This window comes from Loxodonta africana, chromosome 11, assembly GCF_030014295.1.
Source record: "Loxodonta africana isolate mLoxAfr1 chromosome 11, mLoxAfr1.hap2, whole genome shotgun sequence".
Classification (NCBI taxonomy): domain Eukaryota; kingdom Metazoa; phylum Chordata; class Mammalia; order Proboscidea; family Elephantidae; genus Loxodonta; species Loxodonta africana.
This window is the reverse complement of record NC_087352.1, coordinates 24,654,624-24,678,811: the sequence shown is the minus strand read 5'-3', so window position 1 is coordinate 24,678,811 and position 24,188 is coordinate 24,654,624. Positions and strand designations below refer to the sequence as shown.

Here is a 24,188-nt window from a genome sequence, read left to right as displayed (position 1 = left end):
GGGGGGCTGCGGCGTCCCTGGGAAAGGGCGCCGGCCGGGAACGCGCACGCCCCACAGGAAGGTTCCGCCACGCTACCGTATTGGCCACTCCCACGGCCCGCCTTTCTTGGCCCCCGCGGGGAAAGGGTGCAGAGGGGCGCTAACACCCACAAAAGAAGCCTGTCTTCCAACCGCGTTTGGAACAGTGTGTCGACAGAGAATGACCAATTAACGGACGCTAGGCCGGGTATCGCAAATCTACCACAAAAGATCCCCCTAAAGTGTTAAAAAGCAAAGACGTCACTTTGAGGACAGGTGTGCCTAACACACACCATGCTATTTTCAATCACCTCATATGCATGCAAAAGCTGGACAATGAATAAGGAAGACTGAAAAACTGACACTTTTGAATTATGGTGTTGGCAAACAACATTGCCTATACCATGGATTGCCAGGATGGCAAGAGTTCGTCTCACTACTTCGGACATGTTATCAAGAGGGACCACTCCCTGGAGAAAGACATCATGGTTCCTAGAGGGTCATGGAAAAAGAGGAAGACCCTCAACGAGATGGAAATGACACAGTGGCTGCAACAATGGGCTCAAACATAGCAAGGATTGTGAGGGTGGTGCAGAACTGGGCAGTGTTTCATTCTGTTGTACATAGGATAGCTGTGAGTCTGGACAGCACTTAACAGACCAGGTTGAATCTTTTTGCCCAAAGTCCCACAACAAGGCACACCCGGGTTTATCCACTTTCCATTGGGGCATACCCACCCGCTCAAAGTGACCCAACCACACAGGGAGAAGGGAGAGTTCTGCCAGCTGAACCAATGGGGAAACAAAGGCCCAGACATTGCTAGATAGAGAGGTGGTGAAGGAGATACTTCCCACTGAGAGGGAAACTGAGGCCCAGGAAAAGGCAGATGTTGCCAGGTAGAGGGATGGGAAGGAGTGATACTTCCCATGGGGCAGATAGGGAAACTGAGGCCCAGACAACTCTACACACTGCCAGAGAGAGGGGTGGGAAAGGTGTTACTCTTCCCACAGGGCAGTTGGGGACAATGGGACCCAGAAAAGACCAGACATTGCTACACGGAGGTGGGGAAGGTATAATACTCTCCATCGGGCAGATGGGGAAACTGAGGCCCAGACAACACCACACATTGTCAGATAAAGGGGTGGGGAAAGTGTGATATTCTCCATCGGGCAGATGGGGAAACTGAGGCCCAAGGAGCAGCAGTGGCCTTGTCTTGATGTCTCAAAGCACCAAACGCTGTGGGCAGAATACTCCTGTGGGGCAGATGGGGAAACTGGCATCAGCGGCCCCTGCAGGCCCCTAGTGCGTGGGCACATGCTCCGCCAGCGTTGCAGTGTCCTGGAAGCGACGCGGGCAGTATGGGCAGACATAGGGGCGGTCGGTGCCGGTGCGGCGCACAGTGTTGTGCGCCATGCGCCGGTGGCGCGCCAGGTCGCTGGAGCGCTTGAAGGCCCGGTCACAGGTGTCACACGTGAAGGGCCTGACCATGGAGTGCGTCAAGAGGTGGCCCTGCAGCTGCATGGGAGAGCTGCATATGCGGCCGCACTCGTGGCAGGGGCAACTGCGGCCCTCCTCTTCCCCATCGCCGGGGGCGGGCTCCTCCACCAGCGGCCTCCTCCCCTCCTTCCGCTGCGCCGTGTACTTGTAGGGCACACCGTGCGTGTCGATAAGCAGGTAGTAGTGCGGCGGGGAGGACGCAGCGGGTGATGTGTCAACCTGCGGGGATGTAGGGTCAACCTGCGAGGGCGGCGGGTCCATGGCTTCCGGGGAGGACTGGAGGGTGGGCGGAGGGTCCATGGCCTCCGGAGAGGAACGAAGGGTAGACGGCCGGGGAGGCAGCAGCATCACCTGAGGGGCAGCTGGGAGCAGGGGAGGGAAGAGGTTATTGTAGCACCCAGTCTCAGGGCCCAGAGGAAGCATGAGCTACAGCTGTCAGCATGCCAAGGTGTTTCAAATACCACCAGGATCACCTGTGGTGGGCCAGTTTCAGCATAACTTCCAGGCTAAGACTAGGAGGAAAGGCCTGGCAACTTACTTCTGAAAATTAGCCAATAAAAAACCTTATTAATCATGACAGAATACTGTCCAGTATAGTGCTGGAAGGCACTCAAAATACACAATAGCTGAAACAATGAACTTGAGTGTACCAACGATCAAAGATGGTGCAGAACCAGGCAACATTTCATTCTGTTATATATAGCGTTGCCATGAGTGGGTGCCGACTCCAGGGACAACTAACCACTTTACATAATGATGGAAATGTTTTACGATCCATGCACTTTAAACAAGACCACCACTAGTCAGTAGACCACTGCACACGTGAAATGTGGCTACTGCCCCTGAGGAACAGCCTTCTTAATTTTATTTTATTTTCCTTAATTTAAATCCAAACAGCTACAGTGGCCACCACATGGACAGCACAGTAGACCACACTCAACCCCACTGCAACTGGAGGGGGCCAAGCAGTGCTCACAGTTACATTTAGTTTGGATCACAAGGTATTTCTTAATGTTTCTGAATTACTGGACAACATTTTAAAAGCCAGAAAAATGCATGCAAAAGCTAAAATTTGAAAAAAATCTCTAGATGTGGCTAGAACTGAGAAAGCATCTGTCTTCTTCAGGACACTCCCATGTGACCCAACAACTCGGACTTAAGGCTAAAATTAAAGATCCCCTAGACGTGCGCTGTCCAAAAGGGTAGGTGCTGGGCACATGTGGCTATCGAGCATTTGACCTGTGGCTGCTCTGAATTGCGATGGCCTGTGTAAAAGGTCCCTGGGTGGCACAGTTTACGATCAACTACTAACCTAAAGGCTGGCAGTTCAACCCACCCAGCAGTGCCATGGATCAAAGTCCTGGCAATATGATTCTGTAAAGATCACAGCCAAGAAAACCCTATGGAGCACAGTTCTACTCTGTAACACATGGAGATGCCATGAGTTGGGATCAATTAGATGGCAACCGGTTTGGTTTCTTTGGTCGCCACAAGTTAGAATCAACTTGATGGCAACTAACAAGTGTAAAATACTTAACAGATTTCAAAGACTTAGTACGAAAAAAGAGAATGTAAACTATCTCTTTGGCTAAGTTTTGAAATAACATTTTGTATATACTAGATTAAGTTAGGTATATTATTTGTGGTTGATTTTGTTTTTGGTGTGGATTTGCGGCTTAGGAGACCCCACGTGTGAGAATTTAACTGCCCCACTTGGTTTTCTTGGCTGTAATATTTACGGAAGCAGATCACCAGGCTTTTTTCCATGGTGCCACTGGGTGGGTTGCAACTGCCAAACTTCACAATTAGTAGCTAAGTGCAAACTGTGCCACCCAGGAATCTTAGTTTAGTATATTATTTAAAGTAATTTCACCTGTTTCTTTTCACTGTTTAACATGCCTACTAGAACATTCACAATTACACATATGGCGCATGTTATACGTCTGTTGGACGGTGTGTCCTTAGAGCTGCTGCTTCTTTAGTAACTTTATGGACGGGGAGCAGAGGCTGTGGTAAAGAGGAGCGGGCGTGCCTGGTGTAAAGGGGTTGCGGCTGGCTCCCCTGACTTTACACTCCAGGGGCACCTGCTGCACATTTAATGCATCTGAGTTTGTGCCCTCTCTTCCTACTACTCCCAAGGAGCCCTGGTGGTGCAGTGCTTAAGCGCTTGGCTGCTAACCCAAAGGCTGGCGGTTCAAACCCACCCAACGGCTCTACGGGAGAAAGATCTGGTGATCTGTACCCATAAAGATTACAGCCTAGGAAACCCTAAGCGGCAGTTCTACTCCGTTACATGGAGATCCTGTGAGTCGGAATCGACTCAATGGCAACAGATTTGGTTTTGGTTTTCTTTCTGCTCTCTGGGTCACTATGCGTATAACTTCAACGATACCCTCTGTCCACACCAGGGTTTCCCGACCTCAGCACTAGTGACACCTGCGGTTGGATCATCCTTTGTGGCGGGGGCTGGCCTGTGCATTGTAGGATGTTTAGCAGCATCCCTGAACTCCCCTCACTGGATGTCAGTAGCAGCCCCCTCCAAGTCATAACAACTGAAAATGTCCCCTCACCCCCAGATGTGAGTCACTGGTTTACACAGGCAACTACTCAATCTGTCTTCTGCCTGGATTCCTCACTTGAGTCTCAGACTCACATAACTAGAGGCAAAAAAACTAAATTCCAACTCCTGGCAACCCCATGTGTGTCAGAGTAGAACTGACCCATAGGGTTTCCAAGGCTGTGATCTTTAGGGAAGTAGATCTCCAGGTCTTTCCTCCATGGCATCACTGGGTGGGTTCAAACTGGCAACCTTTCAGTTAGTAGTCAAGTGCAAACTGTTTGCACCACCAAGAACCTTAAGTGCCATGAGGATTCTTATTTTACAGACAAGGATGCCAACACTCAGGGAGACCAAGGGATTTGTCCAGGGTCACACATTTTTAGGTGGCAGAGCAGAATGGGACCTCCTTCTGCAAAGTGATGTTTGCACACACCTCACACTAATCTCTAACCTCCCACACCCTTGTGAGGGCTGTGAACAATACAAGACGGGTCCTGCCTGCAGAGGACTCTGGGGGAGACCAGAGTACCTTACCAGGCAGTGACCTGGGCCAGGAAGAAACATCCAACACCTAACTTCATAGTAACATCAACTGGAATCCATTAACTAGTACTAAAACTACCCTATCCATCACAGATTCTTGCTGTTGTTGTTAGTTGCCATCGAGTCGATTCCAATTCGTGGCGACCCATGTGTGCAGAGTCAGAACTGCACCATAGGATTTCCAAGGCTGTGATCTTTGGGAAGCTGACCACCAGTCCTGTCTTCCAAGGCATCTCTGGGTAGGTTCAAACCACCCATCTTTCAGTTATAGTCGAGTATTTAACCATTTGCACCACCCAAGGCCAGTTAGAAAAAACTGTGTGCCAACGAGTTTAATTCTGACTCATAGGACCCTATAAGACAGAGAACTGCCCCATAGGGTTTCCAAGGCTGTAATCTTTATGGAGGCATCACCAAGTCTCTCTCCCACTGAGCTGATGGTGGGTTCAAACCGCCAACCTTTTGGTTAGCAGCCGAGCGCTTAACCATGGTGCACTCAGGGCTCCTTCCATCATAGATTTGAGATGTTTTTTCCTGGTTCCCCTGCATGTATGCTTGTATGTAAGCACTAAGTATACAAACACACACTCCACACTGTCCTGCTCAGACCTCTACCTGGATGACTCTTGGCACTTTGCTGTCCGTCGTGAAAACCTTGGTGCCGACCTTTGTCTGTAAGCTCACTAATAAACCTAGATCTGATCAACCTGGCTTTTTCCACCTCTTTCTTTGGAATCCAACTTGTGCCCCTCAGAGCCACTCCTGCCACTGGGTCCGGTGGGGTGTGGCAGCCCTCACTGCCACCCTAGTGCAAGCCACCACTGTTGATCCCCACCTTACCACAATGCTACCCCTTGGTCTCCACCCACCCCTTGGCATCCCCCAGCTCCATCCCCCTGTGGCAATCCAAGTGAGCAGTGTTCAAATACCCAGAGAACCATAACCCCTGACTGAAAACCCTCCACAATGCTCTTAGGGGAAAATTCCAAAATGCTCTTAGGGCTGTGTATGGACCGGCCCCAGGCTCCCCCCACCTCACCCTTGACCGTAATTTAGCTGCAGTGTTACCTTCCCTATCCTTGTCCCCCCAACCTCTCTCATCCCAAGGGCCTCTGCACTTGCTGCTCCCCTCTCTGGAATGTTCCCTTGCAGCCCCTCACAAGGATAGATTTTTTCTGGCCACTCAGGACCCGGATCAAATAACACTTCCTCAGTATTAAGGACTGAATTGTGTCCTCCCAAAATATGTGTTACGAATCCTAACCCTACACCTGTGGATATAGGAGCCCTGGTAATGCAGTGGTTAAAGCACTCAGCTGCTAACCAGAAGGTTGGCGGTTCGAACCCACCCAGCAGCTCCATGGAGAAAGACCTGCTGTTCTGCTCCTGTAAAGATTACAGTCTAGGAAACCCTGTGGGGCAGTTCTACTCTGTCCTATAGGGTTGCTATGAGTTGGAGTTCAGTTGATGGTACCTAACAACAACTATATATATACACATATATATATACATGCATACATTCCTAGGAGTCCCTGGGTGTCACAATCAACTACTAGCCAAAAAGCCAGCCACTCCAGGGGAGAAAGACCTGGTGATCTGCTCCAGTAAAGGTTACAGCCAAGAACACCTTAAGAGTCAGAACAGACTTGAAGTCAAAGGGTTTTTCTTAATTCCTGTGGACACAATCCCATTTGGAAATAAGTTTTCTTTGTTAATGACTCCATTATCAGTGTAGGGTGTGTCTTAAACCAATCGCCTTTGAGATATAAAAAAAGATTAGGCACAGCAGCAAGAAAGCAGAGATATGGGAAGAGCAGTATCAGGCCACTTGAAGATCACCAAGGAACCCAGGAACAGAAGCTGAAAAGAAACAAGGACCTTCCCCCAGAGCCCATAGGGAGAAAGAAAGCCTTCTGCTAGAGGCAGTGCCCTGAATTCAGACTTCTAGCCTCCCAAACTGTGAGAAAATAAATTTCATTAAAACCATCCACTTGGGGTATTTCTGTTATAGCAGCACTAGGAAACTAAGATGCTCCGAAAAGGCCTCACTGATTAAATTAGCTCAAGTACATGAGGCCCCAACATCTCACCAGACTTCTTATTTCCTTCACCTCCTGTATACAATCCATGATGGCCTTGTTTATTGACTGATTTGCTATTTGATTGTCTTGCCTTCCCCCCTCTCCAGGAAGGTAGGGACCTCCCAGGTCTTTCCTGGCCACTATTGAATCCTCAGAATCTAGCAAAGGTCTCCGGAGAGGGTAGGGGCTCAATACAACATTGGCTGAAACAATGAATCAATGGATGATGGGACTCAATACAATCGATATTGACTGAATTAATGGACAAATGGATGGATGGATAGGGGCTCAATAAAATATTGGTTGAGTGGATGGATGGATGGATGAATGAATAGGAGCTCAATACAACAGTGGTTGAAAAAATGGATGGATGAACGGGGTCAATAAAATATCGATTGAATGAATGGATAGATGAATAGGAACTCAATACAACACTGGTTGTTTGGATGGGTGGATAACCCAAACCCACTGCTGTCGAGTCGATTCCGACTCACAGCGACCCTATAGACAGAGCAGAACTGCCCAAAGGATTTCCAAGAAGCGCGTGGTGGATTTGAACTGCCGACCTCTTGGTTAGCAGCCGTAGCACTTAACCACTACGCCACCAGGGCTTCCAGATGGATAGACAGGACTCAATACAACATTCGTTGAATAAATGCATGGATGGGTGGATGGATGAATAAACAAATGAATGAAACTGCCCTCTGTTCTCTAAGTCCCAGCTCTGGCCCCTTCCTCTCTCACCTGGACCTCTATACTAGCCTTCTCCCTAGTATCCTGGCCTCTGGTTCCTTGCCCACACTGACCCCAGAGAGATCCTTTTTACATCTGGATCAGATGCAGCTTCTGCACCATTCAAAACCTTTTCATAGCCCCCCAGGACCCTCGGGACCAAGCCCAAGTTCCACAGCCTGGAGTTTGGGGCCCTTCATGAGGAGTCCCTGGATAGCGTAAATAGTTAAGCACTTGACTACCAACCGAAAGGCTGGTAGTTCAAACCCACCCAGAGGCACCTGAGAAGAAAGGCTTGGCAATCTACTTCCAAGAAATCAGCTATTGAAAACCCTGCTGAGCAAACTTCTCCTCTGACACACATGGAGTTACCATGAGACAGGGCTAACTTGACAGCAACTGGTTTTTACTCATGAGGCGGTCCAGCCAGCTTCTCCACTTCGTCTCTCATTCCTGTGCTCCAACCACACACAGCACTTCACAGGCCCCTGAACAGACCTTGAACTTTTACAACTCTAAGCGCAAAGGCTTATGCTTTCTTCTGCCTGGCAACTCTTCCTCTTGTCTCTGCTGGCAACCTCCTCCACCTTCTAGAATCCCGTGCAAGCTGGTGAGGCATTACCTGTACGCCCCCTCACCGGTCCACATGCTCCAGAAAGATTTAACAGCTACTCTCCTATGGCTCTACCTTCACCATAAACCCCTGACCTTGGCATTCAAAGCCTCTCTCAATCTGGCCCCGACCCCTCTCCAACCACCTTCTCACCTCTCCCCCTACCTCCCCCGACCATTCTGACGTCTCTGTTTATTCCTCAGACTGGATTACAGCACCTCTCTCAAGGTCTGAATTCCCACCTCAGCCTCCCTATCAAATAAACACCTTAGCCCTCACTCTCTCGCCTCATCTGCAGCTGTCATTAGTTGCCTTTGAGTGAATTCCGACTCATGGCGACCCCAGGTGTGCAGAGTAGAACAGTTCCACCGGCTTTTCAAGGCTGTGACCTTTAGGAAGCAGATCACTAGGCCTTCTTCAGGGGCACCTCTGGGTGGGTTCAAACCACCAGCCTTTCGGCTAGTATTGGAGTGCTTAACCATCTGTTACAACCACTGTGACAGGATGAATGTCATTTGCACGGGAAGGGCATGAATTTTGGGGACCAAAGCGTAGAATTTTATGGATTGAACTGTGGTTGAATTGTGTCCTAAAATATGTGTTGAAATCCTAACCATCATACCTGTGGATACGGTTCTGTTTGGAATTAGGGCTTTCTTTATTATGTTAACGAAGCCACAGCAACGTAACCAGTTACCATTAAGACAATTTCCAACTCATGATCATCCCATGTGTGTGAAGTAGAACTATGCTCCACAGGGTTTTCAATGGCTGATTTTTTGGAAGTACATTGCCAGGCCTTTCTACAAGGCATCTTTGGGTGGACCCAAACCTCCTATCTTTAGAGTTTGCCCTAAACCTATGCGTCATGAAATGAGAGCTCTGATTATCCCATTTTACAGATGGGGAAACCGAGTTCCAGAAAGGGACAGTGATTGATTCCAGTCTATGAAGAGGGAATGTGGCCAAATCGGGGATCTAACAAGAGATCCCTGCTTCTCAGCCGGGTGGCTGCGGGAATGGTTAAGGGACAAAACCACTAATCATTTCCTAGACATGCAAGGGGCAGGCCAAACACAGAGACACGCCCACAAGCTGGGGAAGACAGAGGCCATGTGAGGATCATCTACATGCCAAGGAACCAAGGGACACCTGGGGCCACCAACAAGAAAAAAAACCAACATGGCCGAGACCTTGATTAGGACTTTTTGCCTCCAGACTGTGAGAAAATAAATTTCTATTTTTTAAAGCCACCCACTTGTGGCATTTATGTTGCAGCATCACTGGGTAATAAAACCCAAGTCCCCCACCCTTCATTATACTATCTCTTCAGGTCATTCCAACCAAACCAAACCTGTTGCCATCGAGTCGATTCCGACTCATAGCGACCCTATAGGACAGAGTACGACTGCCCCATAGTTTCCAAGGAGCGCCTCGTGGATTCGAACTGCCAACCTTTCGGTTAGCAACCGTAGCTCTTAACCACCTACGCCACCAGGGTTTCCCTTCAGGTTATTAGGCATGTCAATATCCATGGCCTCGCGAAATCCCCTCAACAGACCAGCGAGGCAGGTCAGGAAGACTCCACTGAGCCTCTGGGAAGGCACGCGCGGCTTGCCTCGTATCTCCAGCCCAGTCCTCAAACCTGGTGCGCTCGACTCCAGCACGTTCACCTCCCTCTGGGGGCTAAAAACCTTCCCCGGCCACCAGCCCGAGTCCTACCTCCTTTTCGGGACTATTCCTCTGCTCAGAGCCCACCGTTCATCCCACTTTATCTTGTATTTTCATGCAACAATCCCTTCTCTCCTTTTGGAAATGATTACCAAGCCTGTGCTCCTGGGTCAGTTTGGGTCCAAACAATTCGTTCCCCAGGTTATCCATCCTTCCCCCCTTCCCCTTATACCCCACCCTCGGGCTGCTGTAGCCTCTCCCCAGCCCTCCCTCGCGGTTTTCTCCGTCTCCAATGCCCACCGCCCTGGAGGCCACTCTATTCCACACCCCAAGTCCTTCGCGCCGCCCTGAACCCTCACTGCTCCGTAGGGCAGGACTCTAATGCCACCTCTCCTGAGCCTACCCAATTCCCCGAGCCCCAGCCTAGCCTCCATACCCCGGCACAGCAAACTTTCGGGTCCGGAAGTGGCCGCAGGGACAAGTTCCGGAGATGGCTCCGACATCCCGAGCCGAAGGAAGAGACAAACCAGCTACCTCGGGATTCAGAGAGCAGCAGGAAGTACGCATTAAGAAAGTACTCCAGCCAGAAACACAAACCCACAGAAGAATGGTTCCTATGTCGTTTGAGTTCCTGCCCTATCCGCAGTACCTACGAGTTATTTCCGATTCATAGCTACCCTGTAGGACAGAGTAGAACTGCACCATAGGGTTTCCAAGGGTGTAATCTTTACGGATGCAGGCTGTCACATCTTTCTCCCGCGGAGCGGCTGGTGGGTTTCAACCACCAACCTTTCAGTTAGCAGCCAGCGCTTAACCTTTGCACCACCAGGGCTCCTTGATACCTGGGTACAAAAAAAATAAAAAAAAATAAATCCGTTGCCCTCGAGTCGATTCCGACTCATAACGACCCTACAGGACAGAGGTGAGCTGCCCCATAGGGTTTCCAAATAGCGGCTGGTGGATTCAAACTGCTGACCTTTTGGTTAGCAGCTCTTAACCACTGCCCCACCAGGGGGAGAAAAATTGGACGCACAAAGATTAAAAAAGAAGAAAGAAAGAAAAGAAAAAAGCAAACCTATTGCCGTCAGGTCAATTCTGACTCATAATGATCCTGTGGGATTGAGTAGAACTGCCCCATAGGGGTTCTAAGGCTGTAATCTTTACTAGAAGAGACTGCCACCTCTTTCTCCCCCTGGTGGGTTCCAAACGCCAATCTTCCAAATGATTGTGTTGTGAGGTGCCCTGAGTCAGTCTCCACTCATAGCGACCCAAACTACAACAAAACACTGCCCAGTTTTGCACCATCCTCACAATGGTTATGCTTGAGCCCAATTGTTGCAGCCACTATCAATCCATCTTGAGGATCTACCTCTTTTTTGCTGACCCTCTACTTCAGCAAGCATGATGTCCTTCTCCAGGGACTGATCCCTCCTGATAACATGTCCAAAGTATGTGAGAGGAAGTCTCGCCATCCTTGCTTCTACGGAGCATTCTGGCTGTACTTCTTCCAAGACAGATTTGTTCATTCTTCTGGCAGTCCATGGTATATTCAATATTTTTCGCCAACATCATAATTCTAAGATGTCAATTCTTTTTCGGTCTTCCTTTTTCATTGTCCAGCTTTCACAGGTGTATGAGAGGATTGAAAATACCATGGTGTCTTAGCTATCTAGTGCTGCCATAACAGAAATACCACAAGTGGATGGCTTTAACAAGGAGAAAATTATTTTCTCACAGTCTAGTAGGTTACAAGTCCAAATTCAGGACATCAGCTCCAGGAAAAGGCTTTCTCTCTCTGTCAGCTCTGGAGGAAGGTCCTTGTCCTCAATCTTCTCCTAGCTGAGGAGCTTCTCAGGCACAGGGACCCCGTGTCCAAAGGACACCCTCTGCTCCTGGTGCTGCTTTCTTGTTGGTATGAGGTCCCCAACTCTCTGCTTGCTTCCTTTTCCTTTTATCTCTTGAGAGATAAAAGGTGGTACAGGCCACACCCCAGGGAAAATCCCTTTACATTGGATCAGGGATGTGGCCTGAGCAAGGGTGTTACATCTCACCCTAATCCTTTTAACCACAGGCAGAGATTATGATTTATAACATGCAGGAAAATCACAAATGGAGGACAACCACACATGGCTTAACCAAGTTAACACATATTTTGGGGGGACACAATTCAATCCATTACACATGACTTGGGTCAGGCACACATTAGTCCTGAAAGTGACATATTTGCTTTTTAACACTTTAAAGAGGTCTTTTGCAGCAGATTTGCCCAATGCAATTTGTTATTTGATTTCCGGACCGATCCTCCCACGGGCATTGATTGTGGATCCAAGTAAAACAAAATCCTTGACAACTTCAACAGGTTTGGTTTTGGTTTTTTTTTTCTTTTTCTTTTATTTTTTGGTTCGGTGGTAAAAACCAAGGCTATAGAGGAAGTCACTTGCCCTGCATTACACAGCTAGTCAAAGCTAGTAGTATGATGCTACATCCCTCCACTGGCCTGGAGTGGTGGACGGAAATGATATCCAGGTCTAGAGTACACCTGAATCTCCAGGCCACAGCCAGCCAGGAACCCCTACCCTAGCTAACACACCACAATGTGCTAGACCAGCACCTGGGCATACTGGAAATGTTGGGGTCAAGGTGGGCAGGGGTGGCTAGCAGCTGTCCCACCCCAGGGGGTTAGCCAGTGCAAGCAAAAGTTCCTGGAGTGCTGGAATGCCTTTCCACAGGTCCACACACTTAGGACTAGAGTTCTGAGTGCGAGATACCATGCAGAGAAGACTGGTGAGGACTTGTCAGCACCCCACACAGGAAGCACTCCACAGAGGGCGGGAGCCAGCCAACTCCCTGTGCATCCTGAGAAGCCTCCTCCAGCCATGCGTTGCAAGTGTAGAGCACCCCCTGGCAGCCAATAAATAACAGCTTGAGTTTGGGGACACAGATGAGGTCAAAGGTGACCAACTCATCCCAGTTTGCTAGAATCTTTCCCAGTTTTAAAACTGTTAGCCTTGCATCCCTGGAAACCTCTCAGCCCCAAGAAAACTGGGATGGTTTGTCAGGGTCTGTCCAGGTTTTTAAACTGAGAGGAAAAGCAAAGAAGAATGAAACAAGAAAACAGACTTAGTAGGCTTGGAAAATCACCACCACCTGGCTACTGACAGAGAGGAGATCATTCATTCCCATTTTACACACAGGGTCATTGAGGTCAGAGTGAACTCCCCAGTCACTAAGCCCTGAGTGAAAACCAAGGATTCTTGCCTCTTGGTGAAGCTAAAGGGGAAAAGAAGACCAGTAATCTCCATAGGGTGCCAGCATGGTGGTTCAGTTCAATGGTACAATCCTCGCTTTCCACGCAGGAGAAGATTCTCAGCCAACGCACCTCATGTGTAGCCACCACCCATCTATACAAGTGGAGGCTTGTATGTGGCTAGGATGCTTACCAGGTTTCAGTGGAGCTTCCAGACTAAGATGAACTAGGAAAAAAGGCCTAGTGATCTACTTCCAAAAATCAGCCAGTGAAAACTCTATGGAGCACAATGGTCTGATCCTCAACCGAATATAGGGATGGCGCAGGACCAAGCAACGTTCTGTTCTGTTGTGCGTGGGGTCGCCATGAGTTGGAGGCCAACTCCACAGCAGCTAAGAACAATCTCCCTAGGCGGCGAGTACATCTTGCATGCACAAATCTTCCTCCTTTCCCTACCACCCATAGGCAGCCAGCATACCCTGAAGTTGTAAACCATTCAGCTCAGGAAAGAGTCCTGCCTTATCCATCAGTGAAGCCAGAGCCAAGTTCTGGAGCTGACATCTCCCAGGTCTGGACCATAGAGACCTGGGAAAAGATCCCCATGACACCACTTGCTGAAGGCACCAGTTGTTTGATTTTCTGTAATATAATTTATTTTTGTTGCTCTTGTTGAGAATATGCACGGCAGAACATACACCAATTCAACAGTTTCTACATGTACAATTCAATGGCATTGATTACATTCTTTGAGTTGTGCAACCATTCTCACCCTCCTTTTCTGAGTTGTCCCACCCCCCCATTAACATACATTCACTGCCCCCTAAGCTTCCTATCTAATCTTTCAAGTTGCTGCTGTCAATTCAATCCCATATAAACAGATCTCAAAAGAGCACAATGCTCAAGGCAGACATATTACTAGTTAAGCTAAATGATTGTTTAAGACCTGGTGGCACAGTGGTTAAGTGCTCAGCAGTTCAAACTCACCGGCTGCCCTGTGGAAGAAACATATGGCAGTCTGCTTCCGTAAAGATTACAACTTTGGAAACCCAATGGGGCAGTTCTACTGTATCCTACAGGGTCACTATAAAAAAAAAAATAGAATCAATTTGACGATAGTGCGTTTGGTTTTTACTTTTTGGTTTTAAGAAGACTTCAGGGATATTTTTGGTTTAAGGTTTAAAGATTATCTCCAGGTTCATACATGTTGTGAGATGCTTTGCAGATTCATCATTGTTCTTTATCATTGTGTAGTATTCCATTGTGTGTGTGTACCAGTTTGTTTATCCATTCATCTGTTGACTGGCACCAAGGTTGTTTTCCATCTTTTTGCTATTGTGAACAATGCTGCAATGAACATGGGTGTGTATATGTCTATTCATGTGACAGCTGTTATTTCTCCAGGATATAATCCTAGGAGTGGGATTCCTGGATCATATGGTATTTCTATTTCTAGCTTTTTAAGGAAGCACCAAATCGTTTTCCAAAATAGCTGTATCATTTTGCATAAGAGTTCCAATCTCCCCACAGCCTCTCCAACATTTGTTATTTTCTGTTTTTTTGTTTTTTTTTTTAATTCACGCCAGTAATGTCGAGGTGAAATGGTATCTCATTGTGGCTTTGATCTGCATTTCTCTAATGGCTAGTGCTCACAAGCATTTCCTCATTTATCAGTTAGCCTCTTGAATGTCTTCTTTGGTGAAGTGTCTGTTCATATCCTTTGCCCTTTTTTGTGTGTGTGTTTTAGGTGAATGTTTACAGCTCAAGTTAATTTCTCATACAAAACTCATACACACATTGTTTTGTGACATTAGTTGCAATACACACAATGTGACAGCACACTCCCTCTTTTCACCCCAGGTTCCCTGTGTCCATTCAACCAGTTCCTGTCCCTTCCTGCCTTCTCATCCTGCCTCTGGATAGGAGCCACCCATTTGGTCTCATGTATCTGATTGAACTAAGAAGCACACTCCTCATGTGTATTATTTTTTTATTTTATAGTCCTGTCTAATCTTTGTCTGAAGAGTAGATTTGGAAATGATTTCAGTTCTGAATTAATGGGGCATCTGGGAGCCATAGTTTTGGGGGTTCCTCCAGTCTCTGTCAGACCATTAAGTCTTCCTTTGCCCATTTTTTAATTGAATTGTCTTTTTGTTGTAGAGGTGTTGGATTTTCCTGTAGATTTTAGAGATTAGATTTTTGTCAAATATGTCATAGTCAGTAATTTTTTCCCAGTCTGTAGGTTCTCTTTTCACTCTTTTGGTGAAGTCTTTTGATGAACATTAAGTGTTTAATTTTTAGAAGCTTCCAGTTATCTAGCTTATCTTCTGGTATTTGTGTATTGTTAGCTGTGGTTTGTATCCTGTTTTTGCCATTTATCAGGGCCTCCAGCATTGACCCTATTTTTTTTTCTGTGATCTTTATAGTTTTTGGTTTTATATTTAGGCCTTTGATCTATTTCAAATTAGTTTTTGTGTACAGTGTGAGGTATGGATCCTGTTTCTTTCTTTCTTTTTTGCAGATGGACATCCAGTTTTGCCAGCACCATTTGTTAAAAAGACTCTTTTCCCCATTTGGTGGACTTTGGGCCTTTGTCAAAGATCAGGTGACCATAAGTGGATGATTTACAGCTGGGTTCTCAATTCTGTTCCACTCGTCAATGCATCTGTCTTTGTACCAGTACCAGGCTGTTTTGACTGCTGTAGCTGTATAGCTGGTTCTGAAGTCAGGTAGAGCGAGTCTTCCTACTTTATTCTTCTTCAATAGTGTTTTACTTATATGGGGCCTCTTCCCTTTCTATATAATGATTAGTTTTTCCATCTCTTTAAAGAATGCTTTTGGTATTTGGATCAGGATTGCATTGTATTTGTAGATTGCTTTGGGTAGAGTTGACATTTTGACAATGATAAGTCTTCCTATCCATGAGCATGGCATGTTTTTCCATTTATGTAGATCTCTGTTGGTTTCTTGCAGTAGTGTTTTGTAGTTTTCTTTGGATAGGTCTTTTACATCCCTGGTTAGATTTATTCCTAAGTATTTTATTTTTTTAGGGTCTAATATAAATGGTATTGTTTTCCTGATTTCCTTTTCATCGTTCTCTTTATTGGTGTATAGGGATCCAACTGATTTTTGTACATTTTTGTATCCTGCTACTCTGTTTAATCTTTCTATTAGTTCCAGTAGTTTTCTCATTGAACCTTTTGGGTTTTCTATGTATGGTATCATATCATCCGCAAGTAGGGATAGTTTTACTTCTTCCTTCCCAATTTGGATGCCATTTATTTCTTTATTTTGCCTTACTGCTCTACCTAGGACTTCCAGCACAATGTTAAACAGGAGTGGTGATAAAGAGCATCCTTGTCTTGTTCCTGTTCTCAAGGGGAATGTTTTCAGCCTCTCTCCTTTAAGAATGATGTTAGCTATTGGTCTATATAACCAAAACCAAACCCAGTGCCGTCGAGTCGATTCCGACTCATGGCGACCCTATAGGACAGAGTAGAACTTCCCCATAGAGTTTCCAAGGAGCACCTGGCGGATTTGAACTGCCGACCCTTTGGTTAGCAGCCGTAGCACTTAACCACTACGCCACCGCCACCAGGGTTTCCTTGGTCTGTATAGATGCCCTTTATTATGCTGAGGAATTACCGTTTTATACCTATTTTATTGAGACTTTTTATCAGGAATGGGTGTTAGGCTTTGTCGAATGCCTTTTCTGTGTCAATTTAGATGATCATGTGATTCTTCTTTTTTACTAATGTGGGCGCCACCAGTTTTAAGCCCATGTCTGTTATACATGCAGCCTGCCCTAATATACCAGGATGTGCTGAGCTGGAGTCAGAAGGAACAGGTATAGGAAGCCCAGTGGTGAATCAGTGCTGGCAAAGACTGCTGGAACACTTAAAAGCTTTGCCGCAAGACTCACAAAGGGCCAGACATCTGAGTGAGATTTGCCACAGGCCTGGAGGCAGAAAGCATTCTTGAAGAACTTCAGGCACTTAGGTCAGCTGTAAAACAGTCAGAAGTCAGCTCGGCTGCTAACCAAACGATTGGCAGTTCGAATCCACCAGGTGTTCTGTGGGAGAAAGATTTGGCAGTCTGCTTCAGTAAAGATTTACAGTCTTAGAAACCCTATGGGGCAGTTCTACTCTGTCCTGTTAGGTCAGTATGAGTCGGAACTGACTTAACAGCAGTGGGTTTAGGTTTTTTTAGTTTCTCAAATCCAGAGGAGCAGCTAAAGTTGGGAAAAAAGGTATTAACATAAGATGGGGGAGGAAAGCTAAGGCCTGGGGTGACCAAAGAACCTCAATGTACCCCAACGTCTGGTTACCTATTTCATCCTCCTCCTCTGCCTCAAACCCCTCACCTCTCCAAGGAGCTGGTGGGTTTTCCAGAACCATCTCTATGCGCTCAACCCCTAGACTTTCTCACTTTACAGCTTCTAATACTCCCAGGATTTGCGCAGGCCACCAGCCTCTATCAACCCAATTCCTATGATGGGCTCTGGGAGGGCCTTCTTAGAATCTATGTGACTCACACTTTCCTATTCCCTCCGTTATCCATCCCTGCCCTTACATATTCTCTGTCATAGTCCTAGGAGACTTTCTCTTCCCAGCATCTCTATTCCTCCATATCCTCTCTTCTAAGGTCTCTCCGTGCCCCCAACTCCAATATTTCTTCCTTTCATGCTTGTTCTACAATGTCAGTTCATGTTTCTATCCTCCAGAATTCTCGCCTCTGAGAAACCACCTACTCCAACACCTCCCTAACATTCCTTTCCAAAGCACACTTGGGCCCCCCCTGATTTCTGCCCCTTCTATGTTCCCGAGGAATTTTCCGGCACAAACCTCCCCGGCACTCCCCAACCGTCCCTACAACGGATCCTGCGGGTCCAGCCCTCGCCAGCCCCTCCTCCCGGGAAGCCCACCTGAGCACCGCCCCAGGCTCTCTAGAGGACCCTCCCCTCTCAGCGCCCAGCTGTCATGCTCCAGGACCCCTACTCCGTGTATGGCCCTTTTCTATCAGGCCGCAGAGTGGCCGCCCAGGAATCGGTTCCCGAGGACGCAGGCGCTTCCAGCGACCCTAGAAGGGCCGTTGTGCTCCCGCTGGCAACGAGGGAAGGGGTTCCCCTGAAGGCCTTCAGGTTGAAAATTCACACCCTCAACGGAAAGGTTCCAAGAGCTTTTTGTAGCAAAGATTTAAAGCTGCCAATTCCTTCGTTCATTCGTTTATTTTGTTACTCATTCAACAAATATTTATTAAGTGCCAATCTTTGGGCAATGAGCAATCTAGATATAGGCAGTCTCTGCCTTCCTCCCGCTTAAAATTCTATGAATTGATTTTTATTGGATACCTGCTGCTGGCAACATCTCCTAGGCCGTGTGGGGGCGACAAAGCGCAAAATACCAAAACGTCGCGCGCAATCTAAGCGCTTGGAAAAAGTTGGCAAAGGGGCGTTGTTCCCTCCAGTGTGCAAATAAGGCGACTGAAAATCTTGAGAATCACTTAGGAACTTTGTATGTCAGGCAAGAATTTCGAGCTAGAGGGGACTTTAGTTTCTCACATTCAGCCTTAGCATTTCACACAAGAGGAGACCGAGGCCCAGAGAGGTTAAGTGAAGTGTTGATAGTCACACAGCAGGTGGAAGGCAGAGCCAGGATTAGAACGCAAAGTTGGGAAGGTCTTTACACTTTCTCATCACAATTTCTTCATTTTAGGGAAACTGCTCTGTAGCCCCTGAGGGCTACAAAGGGTAAAGCTGTGGAAAAAAAACTTCAGGTTGACAGTGATAGTTCCCTCAGGGGAAAAAGCCATCTGAGCATGTCTGCTTTCCAAGGTCACTCAAAGTACCAGCTGGTTAAAGCTGGTGGTGATGCAAACAGCAGTCAGGTGTTTTATTTTATTTAAAAGCTTCTTTTAAAAAAAATAATACTGTGTTTTGAGTGAAAATGTACACAGCAAATTAGGTTCCCATTTGACGATTTGTACACAAATTATTCCACAATGTGTCAACATTTAATTGCATTCTGTTTGTTTCATTTCCAGTACCCTAGTTTCCTTGCCCCCTTATCTTCTCATCTTTGCTCTAGTGTAACTATGGACCTTTTGGTCTCATACAGGTGGTTTTTTAACAGAGCACTGTACTCATGGATAATACCCTTTATTTTGTGCACCAGTCTGTTATTTCACTAAAAGGTGACCTCAGAGGATCATTTCGGTTCAAGGTTTAAAAAATATCTTAGGGCAACAGTCTCAGGGAGTCTCGTAGTCTCAACTGGTCCAGTAAGTCTGGACTTTTTACAAATTTGAGTTCTCTTCTGCATTTTTCTCCTGTTCTATTGTGACCCTGATCAGTGCTTTAACTGTGGTGAAAATACATTTAAAAAAGCATTTACCATTTCAACATTATACTGACACGTAGAATTCAGTGACACTGATATCGTTCGCCATGCTGTGCAACCATCACCACTATTGTTTTTCAGATTATCCCAGCACCATTAACAGAAACTCAGTACCGCTAAGGAATAACTCTCCCTGTGCCCCCCTTCCTTCCTGCCCCTGGAAACCTTTCATAAGCTTTGGTCTCTATTGTTGTTGTTGTTAGGTGCCCTCAAGTCAATTTTCGACTCATAGCAACCGCATGAGACAGAGTAGAACTGCCTCAAAAGCTCTCCTAGGCTGTAATCTTTACAGAAGCAGATCCCCAGGTCTTATCACAAGGAGCCACAGGGTGGGTTCAAACCGCCAACCTTTCGGTTAGCAGCCAAGCACTTAACCATTAGGCCACCAGGGCTCTATACATTTGCCTGTTTCACGTAAGTGAAATCATACAGAATTTGTCCTTTTGTGGCTAACTTAGTTAACTCAGCATTAATGTTTTCAAGGTTCATCCATGTCATAGCAAGCCTGCATTTCTCTTTATGGCTGAGTATTATTTCATTGTGTGTATGTACCACATTTTGTTTATCCATTTTTCTGCTGAGGGACATTTAGGTTGTTTCCACATTTTGGCTACTGCAAATAGTCCTGTTATGAACATTGGAGTACAGGTCCTTTGTGGACTTTTTCAAAGTCCGTAATCACATGCATTTATTATTTGCAACCTGTCTCCCCCAACTAGAATGGTAATCTCCATGAGGGCAGGACCTTCCCTCTCTTGTTCACCACTCTACCCACCAGAGCTTAGCTCAACCTGTAAAACCTGATGCCATCATGTCAATTTTGACTCATAGTGATCCTATAGGACAAAGTAGAACTGTTCCATAGGGCTTCCTAGACTATAATCTTTCTGGAAATAGATTGCCAGGTCTTTCTCCTGTGTATCTGCTGGTGGGTTCAAACCGCTGCCCTTAAGTTTAGCAGTCAAGTGCTTAACCACTGTGCCACCATGGTTCCTCAGAGCTTAGCCCAGGCCCAGGCATAAGAGAGATGCCCAACATATTGATTGAAAGAAAAAAACAAAAATGTAGTAAGAGCGAGGAGCTCAAGCCCTGGAGTCAGAGCAACTTTAGTTTGAGTCCTAGGGCCACAACCAAAGCATTGTGTGTCTGTAGACGAGGCCCTTCACCTCTTGGAGCCTGAGTTGCTTCATCCCAAGAAGAATACGTTCCAAAGCTGGCTGCTAAGATTAAATGAGACAGGGTTCCTAAGTAAGCACCACAGATGCCAACCCTGGCTTCCTTAAGGAGAAAAGAGATGGATTAAAAGGTATTGGGTATTTCAAATTCTCATGGAATCCAGATTTTCGGGAGCCATAGGGGCTGGATGAACCTCCAAAACTCCTGCCCTGAGATAAAAGGTCTGCCTTGAACATTACGCTCTTTTAAGAACTATCTTTTGGGATCAAATTGACAAGAACAACTCAAAAGACTAGATAGGAAGCTTAGGGGGCAGTGAGTTTGTGTTAATGGAGGAGGAACAACTTGGAAAAGGAGGGTGAGAATGGTTGCACAACCCAAAGAACATAATCACCGAATTGTGGATGTAGAAACTGTTGAATTGGTTTATGTTCTGCTGTGTATATTATCAATAACAAGAAAAAAATAAATTATATATAAAAAATGAAGCTAATTACCTGCAAATAAAAATAATAAAACTGAGGAAAAAGAAGAGGTATTGGGTAACTCATTGTAGGGAGCATCAGAGAAGTTAAGCATAAAGATAAGCAAGAGGAACAATAGCCCAAATCCTGCCACAGAACTGGTCTGTCAGGATAACCATTCCCACCATTCCTGCCCCAAAGTTTAGGCCAAGGTCACTTCTGCACTGGGAATTCAATCTAACTGCAACCATCACAGGAAAAATTTCCTGTGCTTCACCTATTCAACTCTCCTCCTACCCCATGTCCCTGGTAACCACTGATATTATACTGTCTCTATAACCTTGCCAAGGAACCCTGGTGACATAGTGGTTAAGTGCTCGGCTGCTAACCAAAAGGTGGTTCAAATGCACCAGCCGCTCTGCAGGAGAAAGGCCAGGCAGTCTGCTTCTGTAAAGATTACAACCCAGAAAACCTATGGGACAGTTCTACTCTGTCCTATAGAGTTACTATGAGTTGGAATTCACTTGACAACGGCTCTATAATCTTCCCAAGGTCTCTGGCTGGTGAAAATGGTTTGAGCTTCACTACTAACCTAAAGCTTGGTGGTACAAAACCACCCAGCAGTGCTGTGGAAGAAAGGCCTGGTGATCTACTACCATAAAGATTACAGTCAAGAAAATCTTATGGAGCACAGTTCTACTTTGTAGCACATGAGGTCACCATGAGTCAGAATTGACTCAATGGCAGTGGGTTGTTTGGTTTTTTATTTGATAAACAGCTACCATATGACAGGCACTGTTCTAGGCATTGAGGATACAATTATGGAAAAGAAATAAATTAACAGTTACTCTCCAGTTGACTTCAACTCATGGTACCCCCACGTGTGTCAGAGTAGAGCTGTGCTCTATAGGGTTTTCAATGACTGATTTTCTGAAAGCAGATTGCCAGGCCTTTCTTCCAAGGCATTTCTGGGTGGACTTGAACCTCCAGCCTTTTGGTTAGCGGCCAAGCACGTTAGCCATTTGCACAACCTCGTGGCCACCATATTGGACAGTGCAGGTCTACAGGAGTGGGGTTCAATAGTATCCACATTTTTAAAAAAAATGGTAAAAAGAAACAGGTGAAATAAACATTAAGAACATATTTCATTCCACTCAACATATCCAGAATATTATCACTTCAAATCTTCGAGATATTTTGCTTTTTTTTTGGTCTGTTTTCGTCAAGTTTTTTGTTTGTTTTCATTGTATTGCTGGGTTTGTGACTTTGGCAAGACCTCAAGTGTCAAAGAATAAAACTGCTCCATAGAATTTTCTTGATTCTAATCTTCACGGAAGCAGATTGCCAGGCCTCTTTCTTCCACGTTGCTACTGGGTAGGTTCGAACCACCAACCTTTTGGTTATCAGCTGAGTGCGAACAGTATGTGCCACCCAGGGGCCTTTTGCATTATTTTTTGTCATACTGAGTCTTTGACATCTGGTGTGTATTTCATGCTAACAGCACATCTCAGTTTGAACTAACTACACTGCAAATGCTCAATAGCCAAAGGTGGCCAGTGGCTACTATTTTGGATGGACAAACAAGCAACTACAAGGCAGGATCATAAGGGTAATTAAGTGGGGGTGGGGGGGGCTCCAGGAGGGCAGAAGGGGCTCATCCACCAACTCAGGGAGGAGTATAGTATTGGAAATTTTTTCTGGAGGTGACATCTGAGCAAAGCCTTGGAGGACAAGAGAGAGTTAGCCAGGCTTGGGGAATAGTAAACACCATTCCAAGCTGACTGTAAAGTCAAGGACTCAAACAGCCTAGAGAGCTGTTTGTCATCTTCCAGAGTGCCCAGCCTAGCATGATGCTGGCTGAAGACATCAACAGGTGTCATACTGAGGCACCTGGACTTTGTCCTCTGGCACTAGTTTTTGAGCTGGGAAGGGACACTATCATGTGACGGAGTTAGAATACCTCTGGAACTAGTGGACTATAGGGAACAGTGGAGAGAAGCCAGAGCCCTAGTGGCTGCCAACTGAAAGGTCATCAGTTCAAACCCACCCAGTGGCTCTATGGGAGAAAGATGTGGCAGTCAGCTTCTGTAAGGATTACAGCCTTGGAAACCCGATGGGGCAGTTCTGTTCTATCCTACAGGGTTGATATGAGTCAAAGTCGACTCCATGGCAACAGGTCAGGTATTTTGGTTTATAATACAAAGGAACCCTGGTGGTACAGTGGTTAAGCAGCTTGGCTGCTAACTGAAAGGTCAACAATTTGAACCCACCCAGCAGCTCTGTGGGAAAAAGAAGTGGCAACGGGCTCTGGTAAAGAGATGGTAATTTTTTCTTTGTTTGTTTGGAGAGAAGCCTAAAAAAAAACCCATTGCCTTCCTCGATTCCAACTCATGATGACCCCATGAGAGTAGAGCTGTGCTCCACAGGGTTTTCTTGGCTGTAATCTTTATAGCAGATCACCAGGTCTTTCTTCTGCAGCACTTCTGGGTGGGTTCGAACTGCCAACCTTTAGGTTAGTAGTCGAGCACAAACCATTTGTGCCACCCAGGGACCTGGAGAGAAACCTAGGGGTTGCCTAACTCAATCTGAGAGCTAGAGGTAGGCAGGAGTCAGAAGATGCTTTCTGGAAGAATTAAGTCCTAAAAAAAATGGAGCTCTTGGAGGGAAAGTTTAGTCAGAAAGGTTACTCAGGGCAGCAGGAATAGTTCAGGACTTAGCACCTGGAGGTGTGAAAGTATTAGAGTTTTCAGGGAGGTGTGAGATGTTGTTTTTGGCTGGAGCACAATCAAAGTGGTGAGACAAGAGGCAGGAGAGTTTGGCCGGCACTCCTTCATGAAGGGCCTCAAATGCCAAGCTAAGGAGTTGAGATTTTGTAATGAGTCTGTAACAGAGAGCTATGGAAGAGTTTCAAGCAGAGAAGAGACAGGATCCCGTCTGAGTTTCAGAAAGATCTTTCTGCATCTGTTGGAAGGGTAGAGAGTGGAAGGTGAGATATTAACTAGGGAGGAGACTGGTACTGTAATCCATTGGTATAGAATGAGGTCTGAGCTCTGGAAGGGGCTGCAGAGATTTAGAGATCTCAAGTGATTATATGGAGAACCCTAAGAGCTCCTTTTTAATGCCCAATTGCCTGATTGTGTCCCTGGGTGGTGCAAACACTTAAGCACTCGGCTGCTAACCAAAAGGTTGGA

General features: G+C 46.4%; 1 protein-coding gene across 1 annotated transcript; it reads right to left on the bottom strand.

The window, feature by feature from the left end:
• Positions 1-93: 93 nt before the first annotated feature.
• LOC104845520 (zinc finger protein 580) lies at positions 94-10,284 on the bottom strand. Its single transcript, XM_010586622.3, has 2 exons — positions 10,152-10,284; positions 94-1,877 (listed from the first exon to the last, which is right to left on the bottom strand). Exons 1-2 carry the CDS (start codon positions 10,216-10,218, stop codon positions 1,318-1,320), a joined length of 627 nt encoding a protein of 208 aa, XP_010584924.3. The 5' UTR covers positions 10,219-10,284; the 3' UTR covers positions 94-1,317.
• Between the last annotated feature and the right edge of the window lie 13,904 nt (positions 10,285-24,188).

Bases quoted from the DNA above. Each gene is read 5' to 3' on its own strand.
- LOC104845520 (XM_010586622.3), bottom strand. From the start codon at position 10,218: ATGTCGGAGCCATCTCCGGAACTTGTCCCTGCGGCCACTTCCGGACCC. The intron at 1,878-10,151 runs GTATGGAGGCTA...CCCTGCTCCCAG, and splicing joins CGAAAGTTTGCTGTGCCGGG to CTGCCCCTCAGGTGATGCTG.